Raw genomic sequence first — 27,364 nt, forward strand, 5'->3', positions numbered from 1 at the left:
AAAGGAGGCTTTTGTTTCTCTATTTTTATAACTTGATTAGAAGCCTCCTTCCCCAAAATCTTAGCCTAGATTCTCTTACTTGCTATATATATTACATTTGTTGTAACTACTACATTTCATGATAGAGTACATCAGATTAAGTGGTAACTGTCATAAATAGTTCATTGAATATTTTCTTCATTTTTTGTTGAAATAGCCATTCAAGAAAGAATTCATGATCTTTATAAAAATATTTTGTCTCCCAACTTTCCATGTTTTACTGATTTGTTATTTGATTCCCCTCCCCCACCCTCCCTTTAAGATTGCTGATGAAACCACAATGGCATGATTTGCTTCCATGCAAGCTGGGAATTTGGTTTTGCCTTACACTAAAAGCATTGCCTCATCTAATCCAGGTAAAATGTATCTCTTTCATATAATACTAGGGGCTTTTATTTTTCATTATTCATGAAATAATTTATGTCCATGTCTGCAACGTAAATGCTGCTATGCAGTGGATAGTTCATAATGATGTTGATTGAATTGAATTGTATTGTATTTTTATAAGTTAAACCTAATTTAGAATAATTCTAGGATTATTTAGGTATCTATTCCTATAATTGTCTCTATGCTTTTAGAACACCTTAGAATTCCGAGATGTTGGAAAAAGGAAAAAAAATACTATTTTTAGGATAGACATAAAAGCAATAAAAATTTAATCCTGTTATCATTAAAGGCATAACCAGTAAAAAAGAACAGGATTCAAGTAGCTTGTCACCCATTATTATTATTATTATTTATTTATTTTTTTTGATGGCTGGGCAGTATGGGGATCTGAACACTTGACCTTGGAACTTCGTGTGTTATAACCAACTGAACTAACTGGTCAGCCCAATTGTCACTCGTTATTTTAATAGCATTTAAGTACGTAGTGTAAAAAAACCCTTTATGTGAGCATCTGTATAATTATGCAAAAATATATTTTCTTTCCATTTTATTTGCCACTTTAAGAGGAGTGCAGAATTTTGTCTTATACTGCTGGTAATCAAAGTTTCTCTTTCTACTTAGTTTTGATCAAACAATAAAATGTGGGCACATATCATAGTTATATGGCAGTTTCTTGTTGTTTTTCTTTTTTTACATTTAGCATACCAAAGCATGTTTTATTAAATTGTTGCTTTGCTGATTTTAATTATTGTATCTAATTAGAAAATTTCCAACACATAAACATAATATTTGAAAGTAAATATGATACTTTTTGATGTACAAATTTTGAGGTTCTTTGAGAGTGTAATTTTGGGGGAGAAATGTTTCATTTTAGAAAATAAGGGCTTATAAACCCTTAAGATATAAATCCTTAAGTGAGATAATTTGTACCCAGTTCTACTGCTTTATATTCATATATCAGGTTTGTTTTTCCTAACCGTTTAAGGAAGCTAATGACTCCAACTTTTGAATTTTTTTCTTTTATAATGAAGATTTTATATTTCAAGGGAAAATGAACTAAAAATTACTAGCGTGCTTCTTTATAGCTTTTGAGAAATTCTTTACCAGCTTTTCTGTCAAAATAGTTCATCTTAATAGTTATTGCCTGCAAAATCTTATATTTTGTTTACAGTTATTTGAGGAAAAACTTAAGGATTTTGGTGATTTTAAAGCATTGTTTTTAAGTTGTTTAAATGTTGTATTGCTTATTTAGGGGGGAAAAAACAAACTCACAATGCTTATGTGCTATGAATATAAGACTTAATAAGAGAGGGTGAAAGAATATTTATTATACCAGTGTGTTTATGAAGAGTTGTGACAAAAAAAATGTTTAGGACAGAATCTCTTATGTTTTGAAAGACTGATTATTTTTTGCCAACTTTCAAATCTGTTCAATAGGCAAACCACAGTATAGATGAATTTTAAAATGTAGTCACGAGGCAGTATGAATGGAATGTCATATAAAATGTCCATCTTAAACAGTCTTAAACACTTATTTGTAATTTTAATTTAAGTAATTTGAAATAAAGTTTATTTGATAAAATTAACATATTTCTTGGTTAGCATACAGGGTGGTTTACCAAACTAGAATCAGCATGTTATAATGGCTTGATTTATAATTTATTCTTTTAAATTACCTGCCTGTGGTATCTAGACCTAACAGATTAAGAAATTGTTTTGCCTCATCATAAATTTGTAGAAAATATACAAAAATAAAGAATTTTACAAAACCTTTTTAGTTTCCTTAGGAACTCTTAATTTCTTAAACTGTTTGATTATTTTTAATTTTAAACTTTTTACTTATTTGGTGGTACAGTTGCCTTTCAGTTTTGAGATGTTCGGCATTAGGCATTCAAGAACTTTATAAATCTATCTTTTAAATTTTGTTCCAATTATTTCTCTCTGATAAATGCATTCTAAGAAGAAAAATAAAGACGGAAGGTAGAAAGCAGTTAGAGGTTTTTTTTTTTAAAAAAAAAAAAGAAGAAAAATAAGATGAATTTCCTTTTTTAAAGCAAATATTTGATATTTTATTTCTGCTATGGGGACATAAGATTAGTTTTTCTGGTGGTCATTGTCAAAATGTAACAAAATAAACTGACACAAATTGTAATAGTGAAAGTATTTTAGATTAGTAAACATATAGCTTATGAAAGACATCAGCAAAACAATACTGAATAGTTGCTGTCAGAATTAGATTTTTCTCAGCATTTTTTTTCAGCCTGCTAATGACCTTTGTAGTAATTTATCCTTCATAAAATTGTATAATGTAGATACATGTGCTGTCTCTACAACACTGAAGTTTTTGTGTCACTTCTATGAGGTCTTAAATAAGATATTTATGAAATTTAGAAGTCCTTGTAACCTGAAGCAATCTGTATTGGCAATTGGTACAGTGGTCAAAAAAGAGCTCTGCTAAAGCCCTACGTGTAAAAAATTATATAAACAACCTTAAACTTTGTAAACATGTACTTTACATTGATTCACCACTCTTGCGATATAGGGTCATTGTTTTATTTTTAAACAATAGTCCACTGATTGGAGTCCCTTCTCTTTGTTGCATAAACCATACCTATAATCTTGGTTTCTTTAAAGACAGATTTCCAGTCTTGATTTTTTTAAAGAGGAGTCAGACTAGACACATGAAGCAATGTAATTGTATAATCCTTATTGATTTTTATTATTTCTTCCTAGTCTTTCTTAATTGGCTTACTTATTAAGTAACAGCATTTTTAACACCTCTTATACTGAGCTTTCCAAAGCATTCAACCTGGTTTTCATAGAAACGACTCTCATTTCCTACTCATATTTTATCTTTTTATGTAATATTTAATCGAATCATGTAATTACAATAACAAGTGTAACTGAAACAAACAGGTTTAAGATCTAACACAATCAGCTCTTATAAGCATAGTAAATTAGTTAAGCAGATATCACTTAAGAGAGTCTTCTGGTGTGAGCCCCTTGAATTTCATGAAAAGTTAATTAAAACAGAGATGCAGATATTCTGTGTAATTGCATAGCTATTGGATAAGAAGTAGGGTCCAAGCTAAAAGTGGAAGATTTAGATGTTTCAAGAAAGTGGCCTTCACACTAGCAGAATCTATACCCAAATCTTGTCATAGCAATAATTCTTTACCCCCAACTTTTTACTTCCCACTTATCCTCTAAATACCCATTCCTTTTCTACACTTTACATACATATAAGGTCATCCAGTAGGATTAGGAAAAGTGGCAGTTCTGGCTCAGCTTATGCTCCCAAGTTCACTTCGATTGCTTAGTTTCTAAGATCCCCAAGAAAACTCCTTATTATTGCTGCTTAGTTTACCTAAATCCTTTTCTATTCCCTCCCCCTGAAAAAAATTACAAATGAGGATAGTTATATCTATATTGATGTGTAAAGCTTCTCCTGGTCATATGTTTAGAAAAACAGTTCAGCCAGTTTAATAAAAGTATATTAAACTCATATCAAAACAAGGCACTAGGGCCGGCCCAGTGGTGCACTGCTACAGTGCGCCGCTTGGGAAGCACGGCGGCGCTCCCGGCAAGGGTTCGGATCCCACATACAGACCGGCCACTCACTGGCTGAGCAAGGTGCGGGAGCAACACCAAGGGTTGCGATCCTGATGCCGGTCCCGGTCCGGTACGGGCGCAACACTGAGGGTTGCGATCCGTTGCCTGTCACGAAAAAAGACAAAAAGGAAAAAAAAAAAAACAAGGCACTATAAGAGACTACAGAGATGAATATGCCTTCTAGGACCTTATAGTCAGATAGCAGTTATAGCATATAAGTTTAAATAACCATGATACAATATGGTATATAAGCCTCATGTGTATAATATAGACAATGACTTCTGTAATGTTCAGAGCAGTAAGATTGTGTCTATTTAGGATGACCAAGGAAAACTAAAAAGAGGAGCCACTTGAAATGAGTCTTGAAGGATGAATAGACACTTAACAGTGAAGTGCCCACTTTGTGTACTAGGTAGTATACAAAGATAATTTCATAGATACAGTACTTCCTATACAGTCATTCTGTGGCAAGGCTGAAAGACCTGAAGAAAACATTATACAGTAGCTTCTTTTTTTTTTTTTTTTAAGGATATTACAAAGGCTGTTGCTATCATCTTATCATCTAAGACAGTATCCCAGGTCTCCAGATTCTGAGTATATATACATTTAGGAATTTAAATTCTAAAAGATAAATCTGATATGATAAGTTTTAAAAGGACATTTAGACAGAATAAAGTTAATTGGTAAGACAACAAAATATTTCTATCACGTACACCTGTTAGAGATATGTGTACATTGTTAGGAGTAGTAGAAATAAAATAATGGCTATGAAATGGGCAGAAAATACTTAAAGTGGTTCTGAGATCAGGCAAGGTAGAGGTAAAAGTATGTCTTTTATAGATCCCTTTGCTTTTTGATAAAGTCCTTATCACCTCCAGCACTGGGTTTTGTTCCTAATCTTTGCTCTGAAAAAGATATTGAGAGAATTATAAGAACTGATAGATTAGAAGAACAAAGCTAAAGAATAAAAAGCTATTATACTTGATACATGTTAATTATTTGATAAGGTTCAATTAATATCAGACATTTCCCTGATGGGTCAGTATTCAAGGAAAAGATGCATGGATATTGCTATATTTAGTAAAATGTAAGCCCCATATCATTCATGTACCTACATTGGCAAAAAAGTTAAAAATCAAATGAGATACTGAAGAAAAAGAATACAGAAAATGTTTGTAAATTGATGAATAGATGGAAGACTAGTATGTGCTTAGATGAGAGAACGAATATTGGAGAGGAGTAAAATGCATGACTATATGAGGGTACTTCAAAAAGTTCATGGAAAAATAAAATTAAAAGATAATAGGAATCTTTTCATGAAAAGTTCATGGAAAAATAAAATTAAAAGATAATAGGAATCTTTTCATGAACTTTTTGAAGTACCCTCAAATGTAAGAAAGCTGGGGGAATTTGAGAAAGTATATTCAGATAGCCAAGAAAAGTAGAATGATCACCAGAAGATATGGAATATGAATTAGAATGTAACAAAAAATTTGGACTATATTAAGAGAGAGGGCTTATGTGCTTTGATGCTAGAATTTAATTGCAACATTAATAGTATAGCCCCAGTGACACTTTTACATTACCAGTCTGCTTCTGTTCTCATAGTAGTTTTGAAGGGAGTACATGTTCTCTTGGAGTCTGATTAAACCAGTCTTCTGTGTTGGTTGTATTCAGCCTATAACCCCAGGGAATTTTTCTAACCTTCAAAATGCCCTTTTTGTATATTTTTAAATTGATTATGTGTTTTGTAGCCATGAAAGTAGCAAACAACTGATGAAATATAATCAATGCTATGTGCATATTTCCAATTTAACTTTTATAACTTAGGTTTTTTTGGTCACTTATGTTTGTGTTGGAGCCTCATATATTTGGGCCCATAATAAGATTGTTAAGACCATCAATTTCTCATTTAGAATCAGGAAGTGCCAGATATCCTAAGTGATTACCAATCTAAAGCATAGTCATAATTCACTCCATTTTCTGAGATCAAACAGGTCTTAAGTAGCCAGAATTTATTTTCAGAATTTTCTGGGAATTCACCATTCAAATTTCTCTCTACCTGATACGTTGCATTTTTCAATAACACAATTTATAAAATATAAAACTCATTTAGGTGCACATTGACTAAAGTTATAAATTTGTCATATTGTTAAGTCCCAGTGCCATTTTTTCTCATTACCAAGCTGATCTAGCATGAACACAGTTAAAATAAAAATTATTGTAGGAAGTTTACAGCATGCATATCCCTACCCCCATTAGGATTTTAGGTTACCTAGGAACAGCAGTTGAGAAAATAGAGGAATCTTCTCTGTATTGCCCTGGCTTTTACCTTTAAAAAAAATTGCCTAAGAGAGTAAAGGGGAATACTATACCTTATAGAACTATCTATAAATGGAAGCATCCTCCCTTCCCAAGAAGCTTCTCCCATGGAGACTACAACTGTGGACAGTCCTGGAGATCACCCTCCCTTACAATCAGGACCCTTTTTTTCCAGCCCCTTTGCTTCTGCTTGCTGGGACTCTGTCAGAAACCAAACAAACAAAACATTCACAGCTAATTAGCAGGAAAAAGGCTTCTGAAAGGCTACGAGGCAAGCTGAGTTGCCTGCCCTTCTACTTGGAGTTTAAACACAGATTTTCCAAGGGATGAAGCAGCTTACTTTTAGTACTCTAAAAACTTTTAAAAAAAAGAAAAAAAATCTTTTCAAACAAACATACTTTACATAGGGAATACATAAACAAATGAAAAGGAGTAGAGAAGCTTGTCAGAATTTTTATCAGGCTGAAACTACTACAGAAAGACAAAAATACAGGAAAACTGGGAAGACCTCACAACATAAGAGAGAGATTCCTTACTTCCTCCATCTAAAAGGAGAGCATAAAATGCAAGTTCTTGGAGATTCAAAAACAGTATATGAAATAGGTTTGTAGGCTATTGCTAGATGTAGAAAATATAGAAAGCCACAGAATGTTAGGCAGGATGTTAGAGATATATAGTCTAATCAATTCTGTATTTTACAGATAAAAAATACTTAAGATCGGTGAAGCAGTTTGCCCAAAGTGACGCAATTAATTAATGATAGAAATGAAACTTAAAACAGATGAAAATAAATCTTAAAATATAAGAAATATAAAAGCTAAAAACAAAAAAAGTTTGTCAACAATTGAATAATTAGAGCTTTATAGTGAGTGTAATAAGCTATCTGATCTTAAACACCCTATCAGAGTATTCAGGCTGATTATAATTATTATAACAGTTATAGAAGGATTCCTGCATTGAATTGGGGCGGAATATATGGCTACTAAATTCTCTTCTCTCTCTTAGTCCAAATGGAAAAAGTAGCTTTTAGACCTTGCATCTCCTTGAATAATTTTGTCTCAGGCAGAGGAAGGCATAGCTTCTGATTTTATTTTTATTTTATTACCTCTTGTGAATTCAGTGTTATTATAGTTCTGTACAGAACTGTTGATTCTTATTAAAGTATGCATTTTTAAAGTTCTATATTATACATTGTAATTTTATTACACATTATATGTAATTCTGAGATTACAATATAAGTAAATGGGAGAACAAAATTTAATATAGAGCATTTGACTTTGTGGGCAAATTTTCAGAAATGTACTTACTGTGTTTTCCTGTGTTGAAGGTTATTTGTAATCTTCAAACAAAAGAGATTTGTGCTGTCAAACGATCAAAAAGAGATGGAGCATACTCCATCTTTTCCCCAGCTACCTCTCCACAGAACTCTTCCATGGTCATTATTCCCATAGGACAGTTTTTCCCTGTTCATACCACTCTATACGAAGGTTTATATATGCATGTATATATATATATGCATGTTCTCCATCTCACAGCTCACTACCTTGGAAATATTACATCTTCAAGACTTGACTAAATTGTCATCATCATTACATAGTCTTTCGTCATCAGGCCAATTGAAAAATTCCTATTATATGTTCTTATCTTACTAACTTTATAACTTTCTGTTTATATTAATCACAATAGACTATGATCATCCTGAAATTCCAGTGACTTAAATTTTTTTTCTATCTTATGCCACATGTCTATCATTGGTTGATAGGAAAGGGGGCATTCTGCTCTAGCTAGCCATTGAGGGACTCAGAACAATGATGTTTTCACCATTTTCTAGCTATACCAATCTGGAACATGTGGCCTTCTTATCCACTATGGCAAGAATAAAGAACTGGAAGATTGCGTGAGCTTTTCTGTGGGTTGGTTTGGAAATGACACATGATATTTCCATCTGCAGCCCATTCAGAACTAGTCCCATGACCCTACCTCACCTAAAGAAGATGAGGAAATGTGGGCATACAGAATGTTGGGTGAGCACCACTTTCTCTTCCAGTAATTGATTCAACAAATATTTATTGAGTGCTTACTATGTGCCAGGTACTCTTCTAGGTCCTGGAAATTTTTTTAAAAGACAAAAATTCCTATTCTCTTGGAGCTTATATTCTATATTCCATATTTTGATAATATAATAGTGGTTCAATAAATAAGTATAAATATATATAACTGTTTAATGGCTTCTTGTGCAGGAGCCCATACTCTATAATACATATAAATAATACTCATAACATAAATTCTTTAAGTTAGCCATAATTTATTTATTTATTTATTTATTCATAATCAAGAGAGTTTTTATTGCAGGAATGCAAGCTTGGTTTAACATTTAAAAATTAACTAATATAATTCACCATAGTGACAGACTAAAAATAGAAAAACCATATGCTCAAGGATTAGAAGACTAAATATTGTTAAAATATCAATTCTCCCCAAATTGATTTATAGATTCAATAGTATCCCAATCAAAATCCCAATAAGCTTCCCCCCCCACACACATAGCAATTTTATTTTATTTCATTTTATTTTTTTATTAATATATATATTTTTTTACATTCTATGATGTTGTTGCAGAACAGTTGGGAGGGAGGGGGAGAGGAGGAAGGGGAAGGAAATGGGATGGAAGAAGGAGGGAGGAGGAGGGGTGGGATTGAGGCCTGTGGCACCCCCCTCATTCCCATAGGGGAGACCAGGGGACTTCTAGCAGTGGCTTGGCTTGGTCATCACCGGCTTGGTGCACATGTCACAGGGGTGTGGCAAAAGCCCTTCCCCCCCCCCCCCCCAACCCAGCTCAGGAACCTGGGGCCCTTCTTGCTGCAGCTTGGTGGTCATCGCTGGGCTGGTCGCAGGGGTCGATGTGACGTGGCTGAGGTCCTCGGTCCCCCACCATCCCAGCTTGGGAGAGCCTGGGGCGCTTCCTGCAGCGGCTCAGTGGTCATTGCTGGGCTGGTTGTGCATGTTGGGGGTGGCCTTGGCCCTTGGCTCCCAACTTCTGGACTGGTTGTGGGTATTGAGGGGGCATGGCTGAGGTCCCCAGCCCTTCCCCACTTTCTGGCTTGGTAACTCAGTGGACTTCTAGTCCTTCTAGGTGTCATAGGTGTTCTTTGGTGAAATGAGACCATACTAGTTAATATCAAACTTTGTCTCTGTTGTGGGTACTTTTTTTTTTCTTTCAGTTCTGTGTTGGATTATTTGCTGTTCCCACCATTTAAACTCCACGCTGTAACTAATATGTTGTCCTTTGCTTAACTCTAAAATGGGAGAACTTCCTGTGGGAACCAGTACTTGAGCTCTGTGGGTTAGCTAAATTGCTGCTTTGTTGCTGATTCCCTAGGGAAGGCTTTTTGTGCAGCTCAGATTTTATGGTTGACTTTATAGGTACTTCTGACTCTCATGAGGTCTAGTACTCCTGGGTGGTGTGGAAACTCTGGTCTTGGCCTGAGTCTTTTCATAAAACTGCACCCCATGCAACTCTATATTCCTGACCAGTCTCCTCTGAGTGGTCCTACACTGACTGGGGGCAGATCAGCTATCCTTGCTGTGCCCCAGTGTTCCCTTAGTGGGCCCGTCTCCCCCACCACCCGTGCTCCAAACACTTCCCATGGGACGGGCTGTACATCAGTCCCTTGCTCTGACTCTCCAGCCTCTGAGTGGCTCCTTTTTTTCAGTTGTTGTGGTTCCTCACTCCTATGTGGATCCACGGGAACCCTATTATTGGTCTTGCTGGCCTGGGAGCCACCAAGGCCCTCTTCTCCCCTGCTGCCTCCAAGCAACTTCATCCGAAGGGCACAGCTGCGAAGTTAGCCATAGTTTTAAATGTGAAATCAGTCCTCTATTTGGTGTCTGTGCAGGCCAGCTTTGAGCTCTTTAAGAAATTTTGTTAAGTACTAAGAGAGTTGCTTCTAGAGTAAAAACTTTTGCTTATGGTTCTATCCATAGGATTATACACTCCTTGAGAATAGGAACTCTTTGTATCTGGAAGAATATAAACTCCATAGTTATTAATACATTATTATGGAGCTAAGCCTAGGCAATTCAGAGCCCTAATCAATTAAAGTAAGCATTCATTCATCCATTCAGTATTTATTAAGCTTCTGTAATGTGCCAGGCAGTATAGTAGTGCTATGAGGATGGATAAAAAGTTTATATTCACAGGAAATCTGTAACTTCCAATGTAGGTAAACTGGGATTTACTCTGGACTCAAAATGAGTTTTTGCGTTTATTTTTCTACTAAACAATTTTATTCATTTGAATTAGCCCCTCATGAAGAATGGGAGGGGAAAAAAGGTTGAAAACAACTGATCTTGTTCAATCCCTTTTGAATGCATGAATCCCCTCTAGAACATACCTTAAAGAATAGTCATCTGTTTTTTCCTGAATATTATCTCTAGAATCAAGTCTATTTCATCTTCAGGTAATTTTAGTTATTAGAAAGATCTTTCTAATATGTATCCAAAATCAAAACTTACATCCCTGGAACCATATATTGTAATTTATGTCATTCTTTCCTGTAATGACCCTTAAGATATTCTATAGTAGTTATCAGGTTGTTCCTAATCTTCTCATCTCCAATTCTGTATAAGATATAGTTTCAAGCTGCCTCACCATCTGATCACTTTCCTTTTAAATTCTTTCTGTTTGTCAGTGCATCTTAAAGTATGGTACCCTAAACTGTACACAAGAAAGGTTGGAACAATGTGGAGTTATTTAGTACAGTAGAATTTTTTGAGATCATAGGTTTATTAAGGAAGTAATGCTTCCTGGAGTGGGCATATCATAGTTATAATTTGAAAGTACAAGTAAGATGTGAAGGAAAAAAAAGCATGAGGAATATTTAAATAACTGCTTAGAAATGGAGCAAAAGGAAGGTAGGATTCTTTGCTTAGAACAGTGAGTGAGACTAGGAATGTATTCAAACGCTTGGATTACATGGAGTAAGTTATGGTGATCAGGTACATAAAATCCTCAGATAAGTGTGGTTTTGGGTCAGATGGCTATTTCAGAGAGAAATTTTTAGTGGATTTATGTGCTGTAGCAGAAAGAAGAAATATTAGCAGAGAGATGTTCAAATTTGGCTGGACTACTAGAAAGAGGCTGCTGTTACCCAGCAAAGGGTCTTTGATTGAGATGAGGAGAATGCAAATAAAGAGAAGTCATACACAAGAAGATATATGATTTGGCAGGTGAAGTATGAAGCATTGAAAACTCACCCCTACTTTGTGGTGGAGAACAAGATTCTTGTCAAAATGATGAAGTAATAATAAAAATAGCTAACACATATAAGGCCCAACTATGTGCAAGATGTCATTCTAAGTGTTTACCAAGTATTAACCCATGTAATCTTCACAACAGCTCTATGAGTTAGGTACTTTAATTATCCTCATTTTAGGGATGAGAAAACTCACCCATAGAGAGGTGAATTGCTGAATGTCACATAGCTGATAAGATAGCAGAGCTGAAGTCTTAATACAGGTAGTCTGGCTCTAAAATCTGTCTTCTTAATCACTATATTGTATCTCACTGTACTATACTATGATGACTGATTTCAACCTACCTTCTTTTATCTCTTGTAAATAACTAATCTGTGCCCTTCTTTTCTTGCATGGCACCATATTTCCTACTTGCCTCAAGGAGCCAATGCCTACCTGACCTTTTCTTCCCTACTATTAAAACCTACTCTGTGGAAAGAAACTAATAAGCTCATTCATTCATTCACACCCAGGTGTAAATGACTGATATGTGTTGCTTTGCCTCCCATAGATTTGTCACCCCTTTTCCCCTGGGTGACTGAGCTGCCAAAGATTACTCAAAGCCCATCCCTTCTGAGCAGTGAGAAGCCCTGAAAAGGGGTTAATCTCCTAGAATCCTCAAGATAGAGGCATTCCTTCCATTTGGGAAATTAACCATGAATTGGGATTCTCTTCCCACATTTATTCTCCAGACCAGGAAGTTACAGGAAGAGAGCATAGGTGGGGTTTTTGCTAAGTATAGTTTAACAAGTTTAACAATAGAAGCTGGTAACATTCAGTAAAACAAGTAAGGTGACATTCTATAATCCAATTTTCAAGAAGTTAAGTCGATCCACCAACAAAAGCTTGATCTTAGCAAACATTCTCTTATAGCAGTTTCCCAGTATCTTTACATATCAATCAGTAACCTGTCTGTCCTTTGAGCCAGCAACCTTGCTGTATTACAGTTCTTTATCTTACAACAGAGACTAGCCTGGGGAAAGTTTCCTGTCCCCTGAAAGGTCATCATTTTATATGTACTTTTAAGAAGCTAGGCCAAACCAGAAACTGCAAGGTTTTTGGAAAACCAGGCCCTGTGAAATACATTTGCTTTATGTATACTCCACAGATATGGCTTTATATGAAATAATACTCCTCCAGGGTTCAGATTTTTTTAAGGGGGGGGCAGGCGAAGTGTTAAGGGGCCATAAAACTTTAACCCTAAACCCTGTATATATGGGCATGGGAGGATGAGTAAGTTGGGTGCATGACCATCTGAGCTCTTCAAATTATACCATTGTTTAGCTAGCCTGGGGTTTGTGGGAATCCCTCTAGTAGAAATAAATGGGATTGGAAAGAATTAGAGATACATCTTTATTATAATGATTCATTGCTTTTAGGAATACTGTATTATTTCCCTAATTCTTATGAGTGGAAGAGTTTTCATATAACTCTCAGAGAAATAGACCCCAGGAGAAAGCTTGAACACAGTCATAGATGAAAAGACATATTTCCATTCTCTGGTATAAGTGTTCATGTATTTACATCTGAATCAGAGTAGTGTCAAAGATTGATTTTTTTCCCTTTATTTCCCGTAGAAATAAAACCTTCTCAGATGGACCTATGATTTATCCGCTGCAGGAATCTTACAGTCTGCCAATGCTACCCTAGAGAGAGAAAGTTACCCCTTTTTTTCTTATGCCACATCAGGCAGTCATCAGGCCCTTTCATCCATTTCTTTATAAGGTTTCTCTGAAAATTCAATCTAATATAGTTCAGTAAACACTTCTTGAATGCCTGCTTTATGTCAGATACTTAGCTGTGGGCATATAAGTATCCCTATCTCAAATTTCTCATCTTCTAGGAGAGAATATAGCATTATATAAGCAATCAGAGAGAAGTTTAAGTACAGAAGTAGTATACAGAAGAGAATTACTCTTGCAAAGGAGATGGTGTTGAACAGGGTTTTCAAGGATGAATAGAAGTTCATTAGAATAAGGGCAGAGAAGCAAAATATTCCAGCTAGCAGGCAAAACAAATGCAAAGATATGGGAATCACAGTGTGGCCTGGCAGCTACAGGTGGTATTGCTATAGAATATATGAAGTTTGAGTCAAGGAATATGGGAAAGAAATCTGTTTTGCTTTTTTTTATTGTCAAGATCACAATATGCCTTAGAGCATCAACCTGTTTATTTTCATGCCTGTGATTATTTAAGGACTAGTCTTTTTTTGGTACCTTGCTTAAAGTCTTACCTGTGTGCCACTCATTGAGACTTTAGCCACTGTATCTTGACACTTAAGTGTTTGTATACAGTAAGTGTCCTCAGTCCTCAGTCTTCAACCCTCCATGACAACTGTTTTATACTGGCATTAAGGGTGGTAGAAGGAGGAATGACAACTTTCATTTATATCTATATGTTCATATAAGTTTTGTACTCAGATTTGCATATTATGGTTTTGAAAATCTATGGGAGTTAAGGGACCTATTGGAGTTAAGGAAAATTGCATTAGTACTTTGTTGGTCACAGTAACACGATTTACTGTGCCAAATAATTTAGTTTAGCATATTCCAAATAACTCAGTTTTTCTGCTTTCTGTCCATGCAATAGTACAATATTGAGAAAATATCATACAGTGGAAGAAAACAGGAAGAGGATACTTCCTTTTCATATTTGAGAGAAGAGAGTTTACTTTAATTTTTACTTACGCAGTTTCTGGCCTTAGCTCTCCAGGACAGGAAAATCATAGTGAAATGTTTATTCAGTTTCTCCTGTTCATCATAAAATTTGAAAACATAAACAAAAAGTCTGCTTGTAAAATGAATATGCTTCTTTGAATGAAGTTATATGGAAAATACTGTCAAATCAAACTGATTTTTATGTTAATTTATTTATAATTTCTGTTTTAAGGATGCTGGGCAGTTTTATGCTAAATATAAAGAAACAAGATTGAAGGAAAAGGAAGATGCATTGACTAGAACTGAACTTGAAACCCTTCAAAGTGAGTTTTAAACATTGTCTTGCTGTGTTAACAATGTCATATAAAACTTTTAAAATTTTGAATGTTGCCTTAAATTCAGCAGTTATTATTATTATTTTTTTTAACCATTCCCGAATATAGTCACTTTTACCTAATATATTTTATGTGGAAAATACTATGGTAGTATTATTGGGCCACCCAAAGAACAATACCAGAAGGAGGGATAAAATCAACATGGGGTCTATGATAACTCCTCAAGTCTAAGGACATCCAAAATTTGCAAAGTCTTAATATACTTTAGCAATTATAATTGATATGTAGTGCCAAGTTTAACCAACTGATCACTCACCTTGGTGTATAACAGTAGTAACTGGAAAACTTGAAAATACCAATGATTTTTGTTTTGAAAGTCTGTTTCATTTGCAGTATTGTTACATAATACAGACAACCTTGAATAAATTATCAGTATGTTGAAAAGTAATCTTCCATTGAACACTAAAGATAGTTTTTGCTGATTTTAAGAAAAGTTGAATATACTATTAAAGAAGGCATTTTCCCAGTCCTTTTGTCTAATTTTGCCTTATGTACATCTTTCCCACACATATACATTCTGCCTCTTTACATTGTTTTATTTTTATTCAGAACATTTAATACTATATAACATTAATTTATTTATTAATTTTGTTTACTGACCTTACCTGTTTTGTTCATTGCTATGCTATGAGGTTCTGGGGATTAGGGCATGGTCATTTTTAGGGGGTCATTTTTCTGTCTACCACAATCCTTTGGTGTCTGGGTAGCTTTAGGACAGGGACTGTTTCTTTGTCATATTTGTATCTGCAGCATCAGTTTTCTGGCACATAATAAATGTCCAGTAAATGGATGAATGGATGTTTATATGAATTGATGTAATTCCATGAATATTGAATGTCAACAAAGCACCTATTTGTATAGAACACTATCTCAAGGAGCTTATAATTCAAAAGTTTCAACAATTACAAATAAAAAGTAATATTTCAATCAACTATATTATTGGTTAAGAGGGAAGAGTTAGGATGTTGGGAAGAGTTAGTGTGTGTTGGGAAGTAGGAGTGGGCAAATGAAACTTTACATGTAATTTTTATATAATTGTTATTTTTAAGTAAAATTAGTACATAAACATGTTCTAAGCCTTTTCAGATTAGTCAAGAGGAAAAAAAAAAAATCACATTTATAAGAAAAGAAAAAATATCGAACTAACCCAAAACCTACCTATAGAGGTAATGGGAATGAATACTCTCTACGTTTCATTGATCTCATAGACACAGCTTATCATTTTTATGTAGTTTTTGTAACAAATCACTTAACTGTTACAATTTTGGCATACGTGTTAGAATTCCCTAATAGTCATGGATTAAGCCTACACACTACCTTTTTGAAAATAGGGGTTAAACATGAAGTATTTATCAAAATGAAAAAGCTCCTTTTGAAGTTTATAACCATTTTTCCAAAACTATTTAAAGATTTTTGTTCTGCCTAAAAGTTTGATAACATTTCTCAAATAGATATAATTCTCTCTTCTTAATTTGTTATTATTGTCTAATTAAAAGGACAAAATTTAAAATATATAAATATCTGAAAACTTTCTGTTCTTCCACAAAGGTGTGTAATATATAGTCTTCTAAAATGCTTGAAAATTCATCACTAGTTTATCAGTTATTGAAACTCAGAATGGAATATGTAAATACCAGAAAGCATATTAAAGACAATTCTCATACTAAACTGTATGTAATAATACTATTATCACTCGTTTTTTATACCAGTGGTGTATTTAGAAAAGGTAATAGTATTAACATTTAGAATGCTAAAGAACAGTCATGTTTACTGTTAACATTGTCAGAAACTATCATGTATTTTTTAATGTAGTCTCTAATGGCTATATGCAATGAATGTTTCAATTAATTTTCTTAACTTCATTGCAGTGTTCTGCATTGTATACTTCAGAATTAATGCATAAAGTTCCCAAATCCCCCAGTGTGCCTTTCATTTGCCCCATCCTTCTTAATTTGGAAGACCATCATTGGAATACTATGTTCATAATAACATTCCATCTACTTAATTGGGTAAATGCCTCTCATGCAGATTAGCAATAGCTATTTTATGCTGCCTGTTTTTCATGACCTAATTGCTAATCTACCTTCATGTCTATCAGCTTTACTGCTTAGATTGTGCAGTATTCTCTGAGGGCTACACTAGAACTATTTTGAGTAGGGTGTGGTGGTCTTATTAAAATGGTATTTTAGAGGGGGAAAAGTGTGAAAAGGGTAATTTCTTAAAAATAAATATGCTGCTGGGAAGTCTTTATGCAAAAATTTGTTGATATCTATTTTGGAAATTTTTGGTACTTATTTATTATAAACATTTAATCAGTTTTATGGCTTAGCTTTAAATAAGTTGAAAATAAATTTATAAGGCTGAATATTAATGATATTTTTATATATTCTCTAATTATATGAGTTTTATACTAAATCAATAGAAGTGAATTCCAAGTACTTATAATGAAACAGGCCATATCATGAATGGAAAAAAAATGTTTGACTTATTTTATAAAGAAATTGTTTATAAAGGTCACAATTTAAATAGACAAAAGGAGGGGAAAGGATAGAAGTAAAACTTAATATTTTCTTTATCCTTTTCTCTGTACTTTACAATGATTTTTAAATAAAAACAAAATCAAATGAAAACCCTACTGCCAAGTATTTCTTTTTTATCTGCAGAAATAATATTTCTGGAAATTAGGTATGTTTTCTTCTTGTTTTGTGGTTTCCATTGCATGTCCCAGTGATGGATCTAAGTAGGGTGTCAAGGGAATACATAGGATGAAGCACTTAGTGAAAAGTTGGGGAACAGAATATGCCTTTTTATGGGAAAACATTCACCTTCCTTAAGAAAAAGACTGGTTTTCTAGAAAACTAAGGTCTACGAAGAAAAGAAATACAGCTGCTGATTTTTTTGTAAATTGATTCAAGGATTGGTGGGAAGAAGAAAAAGGAAATTGGGGAGGAGTGGCCCCAATTTAGATTAGAACATTTTACCTGTGGTAATATAAGGTGCTCATGGATGGGAGAATACTGTCTGAGATAACTTATGAAAAGGCATATATAACCACTCACTAGCTCCAGTATATACAGAAACTCTGTACATTAATTTATGAGCCATGTTGTATTATAAAGCCTAATAGGAGCCATTGTCCCAGAAGAATGTGTATGTAGGCAAAGAATATCTAAAGAATAGTATTTTCTCCTAGGTACTTTGCTCTAATATCAGTGGAAGTGTGAATTTTTAAAATCATACACCTCAAATATAGATTTATAATTTCCTTAATATTTCAAATGATAATGTTGTGTATGTGCAAATGTAATGCAAGCTTGACCCCCATTGTAGCAGTGTTAAGAGAAAGGGAAATTTGACTATGGTATTTGAAAGGTGGGACCTTTGGGAGGTGATTGGATTGTGGGGGCTCTACCCTCATGAATGGATTAATCCTAATGGATTAATGGATTAATGAATGAGTGGGTTACATGGGAGGGGCACTAGAGACTTTTTAAGTAGAGCAGGTGACTGTGTTAACACTTGGCTGTTGACGACCTTGCCATCTAATGCCCTGTGCTGCCTCAAGACTTGATAGAAGGTCCCCGCCAAAAAGAAGGCCCTCACCAGATGTGACCTTGGACTTCCCAGCCTCCAAAACTATAAGAAATAAATTTTGTTTTCTTGTAAGTTACCCAGTCTCAGGTACTCTGTAATAAGCAACATAAAATGGACTAATATAATACCCGAATTACAGTGGTTCAACTTAAATTTTTTGACTTTACAATGTGTTTATCGGGCTGTAACCCCATCATAAATTGATGTCTTAGTCTGTTTTCTGTTGCTACAACTGAATACCACAGACTGAGTAATTTATAAGCAATAGAAGTTTATGTAGCTCAAGTTCTGGAGGCTGGGAAGTCCAAGGGCCTGGTGTCAGCATCTGGGGAGGGCTTTCTTGCTGTGTCATAACATGGCTGATAGCATCCCATGGTGAGAGAGCAAGAGCAAGAGAGCCAGGGAGAACTTGCTTTTATAACAAAGCCTCTCACACAATGAACCTACTCTCGTGATAGCAATATCAGTCCAATCCTGAGGGTAGAGCTCTCATTAATCCATTAATCAATTCATGAGGGCAGAGGGATTAAGTTTCCAACACATGAACTTTTGAGGGACACTTTCTTCTTTTTTTTTTTTTTTTTGTCCTTTTTGAGACCGGCCACACCGCGCTCAGCTAGTGAGCGCTGTGAGCAAACCGGTCATCCCTATATAGGATCCAAACCCGCGGCGGGAGCGCTGCTGCACTCCCAGCGCTGCACTCTCCCGAGTGCGCCACGGGCTCGGCCCTGAGGGACACTTTCAAAGCATAGCAGTCAAGGAGCATCTAGACTTACAATGTCTGCTTACTGCTCCCCACCCAGCCTCTACTGACATTATGGGGGGATGGCCTCATTACCACTGGGCAGTTGTGAAAGCTCTTATTCTCCAGTAGGCTCCTCTGAAACCACTCTGTCAGGGAGGTAGAGATACACCTTATTAATGTAGGATGGATGTGGAACTCCAGGCTACCCCATGTGGCCTCCACTGACTCTGCAGAAGGAAAGGGATCCTCATTACTTCTCAGCCTTCTTTCTCATATCACCCTGGTGAGAAGGTTGGTTTACCTCATTACAGGCTGGCAGTGGTGGAAGTCTGGGATCTCCATTAGCCTTTGCTGGCATGATGGTGGAGGGGGGATGGCTATAGTCTTTTCTGCCTTGTTTGACTGAAGTAGAACGATTTTGTCTAAAAGTTTTACTTTGCTATGCTCCCCTTTCCTGCTCCTTTGGCTAGAGAAAGCAGGCTCTTGTTCTGTGTGTCTCTGTCTGTGCCTATTAATTTTTCTGGCTTGCTGGCTCCTCCAGCACCAAGTTGGAGATGTATATGAGATCCAAAGAAAACCCAGGGAACTGACTACCCTGGCATTCTTTGGGGCCTAGCTTGTCTGCCTTCTTCTTTCTAGCTTTCAGATTCTTCTTGTGTTTGTTTTCTATATAATGGTTAGGGTTTTTAGTTATTAGTGGGTAGAAAAAGGAAAAGTACTTCTAGTCCATTTGTTATGAAGTGGAAGTTTTATATTCTTGAGAATACCATGTTTTTACACAGTTATATCTAGTAAAATAGCTAACATTTATTGAGTGCTCAATATGTTCTAGGTTCTATTCTAATTCTATTTTGTGTGTTTCAATCTTATTATTTCTTGTAATCATCCATGAGATACATATTAACATCATTCCCATTTTACAAAGTGATGAAGGATTTTAAACAAGAGCTAGTAAATTGCAGAATTTTAATCCCAGATCTGCCCACAAGGAGAGCTCTTTCATTCTTTCACTCATTCATTCATTTACTATGTACTGAGCATCATACTTTGTCCTAGGCACTAGGAATTCAGTAGTAAACAAAATAGATAAGAATCCTGCCCAAATGAAACTTACAGTCTAGTGGTGAGAAGAAACCAACAAGATAAATGGTGATAAATGCAAAGTGAAAAGTGACAAGGAAGGGGAAAGGGAGTGTGTTTGTGCATATGTGTACATGGCAGTCCTGCTGTAATGTAGATAAGGTGGGCAAGGAAGACCTCAGTAAGGAGACATTTGAGCAAAGACCTGAAGGAGGTTAGGGAGTGAGCCAGGAACGTGAGGGCAGTGGATCTCAGGCTGAAAGAACAGCTGAAGCCTTTGTGTGTCTGAGGAATAGCAAGGAGGCTGGAGCTTGAATAAACAAGGAGGGAAGTAGTACTAAAATGAGACCAGAGAATTGATGATGGGGAGGGGCTGGGAGGCATAAGTCACACAGCTTTATGTTGTAAGAACTTGGCTTTTAGTTAAATGGGAAGCCACAGGAGAGCTGAGCAGAGGAATGATATGATTTGACATTTTCTGAGAAGTCTGACTACTAGGTTAAGAACAGATTGAAGCAAAGACAGACTTGAAGCAATGCTGTGGATTGACTGTTCCCCAAAACTCATTGAAGCTTGCTCTCCATTGTAACAGTGTTAAGAGGCTAGGAAATCAGACTATGGCAGTGTTCAAAGGTGGAGCCTTTAAGAGGTGATTGGATCATGATGACTATGCCCTCATGAATGGATTAATTCATTTGTGGAAGAATGGGTTAATGGTTTCGTGGGTTGTCATGGGAGTGGCACTTGTGGCTTAAAAAGAGAGTAAGTGAGCATGTTAAGGAGCTTTTGCCATCCTCACCATGTGATGCCTACATCACCACCCAGAAGACCTTCACCTGTAGAGATCCCCACCCAGAAGACCTTCACCAGATGTGTCCCCTGGACCTTGGAGGTCCCAGCTTCCAAAACTTTAAGAAATAAATTTTATTTTTTTTATAAATTACCCAGTTTCAGATACTCTGTTGTGAGCAACAGAAAACATACTAAAGCAAGCAAGGAGACCAGTCGGGACATTTTGTAGTAATCCAGGCAAGAAATGGTGATGGCTTGAATCATGGTGGTGACAGTGTAAGTAAGGATAAGGAATGGGAATCAGAATGTATTTTGAAGTTGAAGACTACAAGATTTCCTACTGGATTTCATACAGGATGTAAAAGAAGGGGACACTGATGACTCCAAAGTTTTGGACCTCAGTACATTAAAGAAATGGGATGGCATTGGGAGAAGCAGGTGGAAGTGAAGGGGGTTTTATCTGGAGCTTAGTATGCAACATAGCTCAATGTCTCTTTAATATTTAGAATACATTCCTGTATAGCTCAGGGTCTAATCCCTACAACTATGCTGTGAGAGAGGTAGGGTATTTCATTTTATACATGGAGGCTAAGAGAGGTAAGTAACGTAAGGAGGTTAATGTATTGGTAAATGGCTAAAGAAATAGAAGCTAAGTTTTCTGATTTCTTGTTTCTTTTTTAACTTTTTTTCTCTTTTCATATTATGACATGATTTCAAGTCTCCTTACTATCCCGATAATTTTTCTAACATAATAGTTTTTCAGTTCTGTATTTATAGTGCTCAAAACTGATGAAAACCTCTTTCCTTTTCCTCTTCTAATTTATGTTTTAAGATCTATTGCACTGTGAAATTCCCTGTGCCTGCTAGAAAAAGATAATATGCTTAAAATATTGTGACTCTGCTCAATTTAAACTCTGTTCTACTGTTTTCAATGCCATTAAGGTCCAGGTGTTAATCAAGACCTAAAGAATAGCCTCAGGTACATGGCCAAAGAGCCCAAATCACAATTTGGCAAATGTGTCTTAGCATAATAAATACTTTTTCACTGTGAGGCAGAAAGTATTTGGCTGTAAAGTAGCTCGTTAATAAGTTGAGTTGTTTAGTGTAAGTTTCCAAATATGTAAGAAGATAGGCTATGTATGCCAGAATGGTTTTTTGTTTGTTTGTTTTGTTTTTCTGGGTCCAAGCTCCTTGTTGTTTTGTTTAGAAGGGGTGTTACACTAAAGGACTCCCTGAGGATGATACTTGGCTCATTTCTCATTCCTTTGACAATATTATTCAATAATTTTTTTGTTTGAGAGGAAGCCATTTTCCTTCATTCACTAGACACTTAATGAATCATGGCTTTTGCTTTTTTGGTTTGTGTATTTTTGGTTTTGTTGTTTGGGTTTTTTGTTTGTTTGGTTTGGTTGCTTGGTTAGTCTTTGTCTTTTGCCTTTATCGAGCTTAGTTGTCATTAGGAACCAATCTATCTTAACTCAAAGCCCATAACTTAGGAAACTTTAATAAGAATTGCTTTCCCACTGTAAAAATACTCTGTATTTTTAATTTAGAATTTTCCCTCAAAACTTCATCATGCTGCTAAAAAATCTTGCATTGTTCTTGAATGAAGTGTAAATAATAATGTGTTCATTACCTCCAAACTTCATAATACCTTAGTCCATACTAATTATACAGGTTTTATTGAAACTAGAAAATTGGAGGAAAGATGAGTGGTTAGCAAATGTCTTTAGTTCACTTGAGCATGTTTTCTAAGACATTCAGTTTTGAAACACCTATTTTTTAAAAATGTATATGCAAGATTTTGCCATGTGGAAATGTGAGATGCTACAACCTTAGCACTGTATTATTAAAGTAGAACAGAATTTAATAAATATTTACTAAGCTATTGGTTAATTGGCTTTAGAAATCTGGATTTTCAGTTGGATTTATGTGTGTATTCTTGTCAAATTTTGTTTTTATATTTTTACTTATAATTTTATTTAAAAATACATATTTATAAATTACTTGTTTTTTATTGTGGTGTTCCTTCTCTTTTCCTTTATTGTCTTTACTCTCCCTTTCTCCTTTATGTATCCCTCCACATTTCTTGATATTCATCTATATTTTTCTTCATGTTTATATAATGATATTCAAATATATTTACATGAATGTATTCACATGCATATATTGAGATTTGGAGAGGCATTATGTTGTTTTACAAATACAGAATCTTATATGCCTTTCAGCATCTTGCTTTTGTTACTCAAACTCATGGAAATCTCTATTAGTCAGTTGCTTGCCATAGCTCTATTTGATGGTGATTTAATATTGCTCAGTGCGGATGCATCATCAATAATTATTCAGTCATTTCTCCTATTAATAAGCATTTACAGGGCTGGCCAGTTAGCTTAGTTGGTTAGAGCATGGTGCTAATAATAAGCATTTACTGTGTTAATAGTTTTGTATCTCTATGAAGAAATGGTAAATAGTCATATACACACAAATACATATATACCCATATACATACACACGTACGGTTACATTCTAATGCTTTTATTTCTGGGGGAATTGCTGGGGAAAATGTTGTATATTTTAATTTAATAGATGTTTTAAGACTGCTTTCCAAAAGGCTGTGATAGGATAATTCACATTTCCATCACCAATTTACAGATAGCCCTTTCCGTAACAGCAGTACATCTTATTAGATTTTAAAATTTCTATCTATATGATGGGTATAAAATCATATCTTGGTATTGCTTGAATTTGCATTTCTTTAAACTTTAGAGAGTATGAGCATCTTTTCTTGTTTCTTGGCCAAGTTGATTTGTTTATTTGTGAACGGCCTATTCATGACCTTTCCCCATTTTTTTCTATTGGACTGCTTATCCCCTTCTCAATTTATAAAATCTCTTTATATAATATTTATATCAATCTTCTGTTGGTCCTCTGAATTTCAGTTATTCTTTTGAAATCTATTATTTGTCTCTTGGTTTGTTTATTTTATCTTTTATCTTTTTTATAGCATCTGGCTTTGTAGTCTTAGGTTTTCTTCTTCCTTTAATTAGTACGTGTAGTTTTTTAGATTTCTTTTTGTAAGATTTTTAGTGTTTTGCTTTTTAAATCAACTTTCTTATCCAGCTAGAATTTATTTTTGTATATGATGTAAGATTTGTGTCCAGTTTCTTTCAAATGGATATTCAGTTGTGCCAGCATCGTTTATTAAATTCTTTTCCCTGTGAATCAAAATATTTATGAATCCTCTATTCTCTTGTCTATTCCTATGCCGATACCATGTAGATTTTATTACATTGGCATTATAGTACATGCAAACACACACACAGTGGTAAAGATATGGCTATGACCTGGGTAAGTTTGACTGTAGTAATTAAGAATGGAGTTGCTTCTCAATTTTGAGTCACTGATCAAAATGGGATTTAATAAGAGCCCAATTGATAGCCATCTATTTATAACTACTCCTGATGCTGCCAGATTATATTTTGCCTTTGTAAAATATTGAAAAGATAAATAAATATCATTTATTGAGAGCTAGTGCTTTTTTTACAGGTGAGAAAATGGACACTTGTTCTAAGGGTTAAGTTACTTGCCCAATATTATACATAACTGTTATGTGGTAATGGTAGGATTAAAAAACTGAATTAAAGCTCTTTCCATTGTGTCAAAATGAAATGTTTGATGAAAAGTACTTTGAAAACTAAAGGTGCATACAAATTGATATGGTGATTATGTCATGATTATCATCTCATGAGCAGCATCTCTTGAGTTTTATTTAAAAACAGTGCAGTGGTTAATGTACAGTAAAACTTACAGCTAGTTATTTATGACAAAGCAATTCTATTTTGATGAAAGAACAATATTCATGTGTTCTTTCAAGATCTATGAATAAAATGTTAGAAATTCTATCCGTTCTTAACAAATCTCAATAATTGTTTTTTTAAACATTTTTTAGAACAGAAGAAAATTAAAGTTAAAAAACCAAAACCTGAATTTCCCACATACGTGCCTTTAGAAAGTACATATATTCAGTCTTATGATCATGGAACTTCTATAGAAGAAATTGAGGAACAGATGGATGCTTGGCTGGAAAACAGGAGCAGAACACAGAAAAAACAGGTAAATAAACTTTTTAAAACTTATTTTAATCAAGTAAAACATGTACAGAAAAAACACATAAAATATAGATGTGCAGCTCAGTGAACTATCACAAGGTGAACCGAGTCAACCATTGCTAAGATGAACTAGAATATTGCCAGTGTCCCGAAGCCTCCCTCATGCTTCCTCCTAGTCACTACCTTCCTTTTCTTCCACAAAGATGATGACTATTCTAGCTTCTAACACCATAAGTAGTTTTGCCTGCTTATTGAAATTTATAAATGGAATCATCCTGTATTCACTCCTTTACATCTTATTTCCTCTAGTCATATTATATTTGTAAGATTTATCCATGATTCTGTATAGCAGGAGTTTATTTTCATTGCTATATAGCAGTCCATTTATAAATATAGCACACTTTATTTTTGTTGGAGAAATGTAGTGTTTCCAGTTTTTGACTATAATGAATAATTTTCCTCTGAACATTCTTATATATGTGTTTTTAGTACATACAATTGTAAATTTCTATTTTTGAAGTTAAATTGCAGGTCATAGCTAAACTTCAGTAAATACTTCTAAACCATTTTCAAAAATGTATCAATTTATACTTCAGCAATGTGATAGGAAAATTCCAGTTACTCTACATCCTTGCCAACACTTAGTCAAATCTTTATATTTTAACCACCTGGTAGGTATATAGTAATATCTGATTATTGTTTAATTTGCATATCCTTTGATGAATAAGACTGAACACACTTTCTTATGTTTATTAGACACTATATCTTCCTATGTGAAGTGCCTTTCCAAGTGTTTTTATTGGGTTGCCTTTTTTTTTTTTTTTAATTCCTTTTTGTCTTTTTTACTGACCGGCAACGGGATCGCAACCCTTGGTGTCGCGCCCGCACCGCGCTCAGCCAGTGAGCGGGAACCAGTCTCCACATGGGATCCGAACCCTCGGCGGGAGCGCCGCCGCACTCCCAAGCGGCGCACTCTCCAGTGCGCCACCAGGCCGGCCCTTGGGTTGCCTTTTTTGATACTGGTTTGTAAAGAGTTCTTTATGTATTTCAGAATTGAGTCTTTTGTACATATCTTCTCCCATTCTGGCTTGCCTTTTCAGTCTCTAAATGGTGACTGTTGATGACCAGAGTTACTAATTCTAATCATCAACCTTTAACTTTACTTTGGGTTTTTTGGTGTTCTGTTTAAGAAACCTTTTCCTGGGCCAGCCCGGTGGCGCACTGGAGAGTGCGCTGCTTGGGAGCGCGGCGGAGGTCCCGCCGAGGGTTTGGATCCCATGTGGAGACCGGTTCCCGCTCACTGGCTGAGCGCGGTGTGGGCGCAACACCAAGGGTTGCGATCCCGTTGCCGGTCCCCAGTACGGGCGCGACACCGAGGGTTGCGATCCCATTACCGGTCAGTAAAAAAGACAAAAAGAAAAAAAAAAAAAAGAAACCTTTTCCTACCTCAGTGTCATAAAGATATTTCTAAATCTTTCTAGAATCTTTAATATTCAACTTCAACTTTTAGATTAACAGTCCCCTGGAATATATTTTTGTGTTTGGTATTAAGTATTGATAATGTTTAATTTTTTTTCCAAAAGCTTTTCAAACCAATCGGCCATATCAATTAATAAAAAGACTATTTCCTGCAGTTCTAGAAATGCCACTTTTATCATAAACTAAGTGCCCATAACTATGTAGGTCTGTTTCCCACACAGTTAGATGTTCTACTTTGTTCCATTTATCTACTTGTCCATCCTTGTGCCAATACTGCACAGTCTTAGTTACTGAAGCCTTATATTAGGTGTTTGGTATAGTGATTTTCAAACTTTGTTTTCCTTCTGTAAGATTGCCACTTTACATTTTCATATAAATTTTGAAAAGTAACTTATCATTACTTACAAATTATTCAGCTGATATATTTGATTGGAATAACAATGAATGTATAGATCAATTGTGGAAGAATTGACATCCAAATAGTATTGACTCTACAACCCATGAGTAAATCCATTTATTTAGATCTTTTAAAGTTTCTTTCAATAATATGTTGCAGCTTTTTGCGTGTACATATTGCCCATTTTTTCTTAGATTGTTTTTATTTGGTGTTTTAGATGATAATGTAAATGGTATTCTCTCTTAAGTTTCACTTTCTAATTATTTTTAGCATAAAGAAATACGAGGGTACTTCAAAAAGTTTTGGGGAAAATAGAATTAAAAGATAATACAAATCTTTCCATGAACTTTTTGAACTACCCTTGTATAATTGACTTTTGTGTAATAATCTTGTGTCTAGTAATCTTACTAAATTTATTTTTTACTTCTGGTTGTTTCTCTTTGTATTATCATTTTTTTCTG

At 34.9% G+C, this 27,364-nt stretch overlaps 1 protein-coding gene across 1 annotated transcript in view; it reads left to right on the forward strand.

Annotated features, from left to right (window-relative positions):
- The window catches only part of LOC103597394 (dnaJ homolog subfamily C member 1), a 162,769-nt gene that overhangs the window by 84,038 nt on the left and 51,367 nt on the right, over nucleotides 1-27,364 (forward strand). The window contains exons 6-8 of the mRNA XM_008581223.1: nucleotides 302-395; nucleotides 14,545-14,635; nucleotides 24,868-25,031. Coding sequence (XP_008579445.1) covers nucleotides 302-395; nucleotides 14,545-14,635; nucleotides 24,868-25,031 — 349 coding nt within the window. The remainder of the gene's footprint in view (nucleotides 1-301; nucleotides 396-14,544; nucleotides 14,636-24,867; nucleotides 25,032-27,364) is intronic.

This window comes from Galeopterus variegatus, unplaced genomic scaffold, assembly GCF_000696425.1.
Source record: "Galeopterus variegatus unplaced genomic scaffold, G_variegatus-3.0.2 Scaffold2302, whole genome shotgun sequence".
In the NCBI taxonomy this organism is placed as follows: Eukaryota; Metazoa; Chordata; class Mammalia; order Dermoptera; family Cynocephalidae; genus Galeopterus; species Galeopterus variegatus.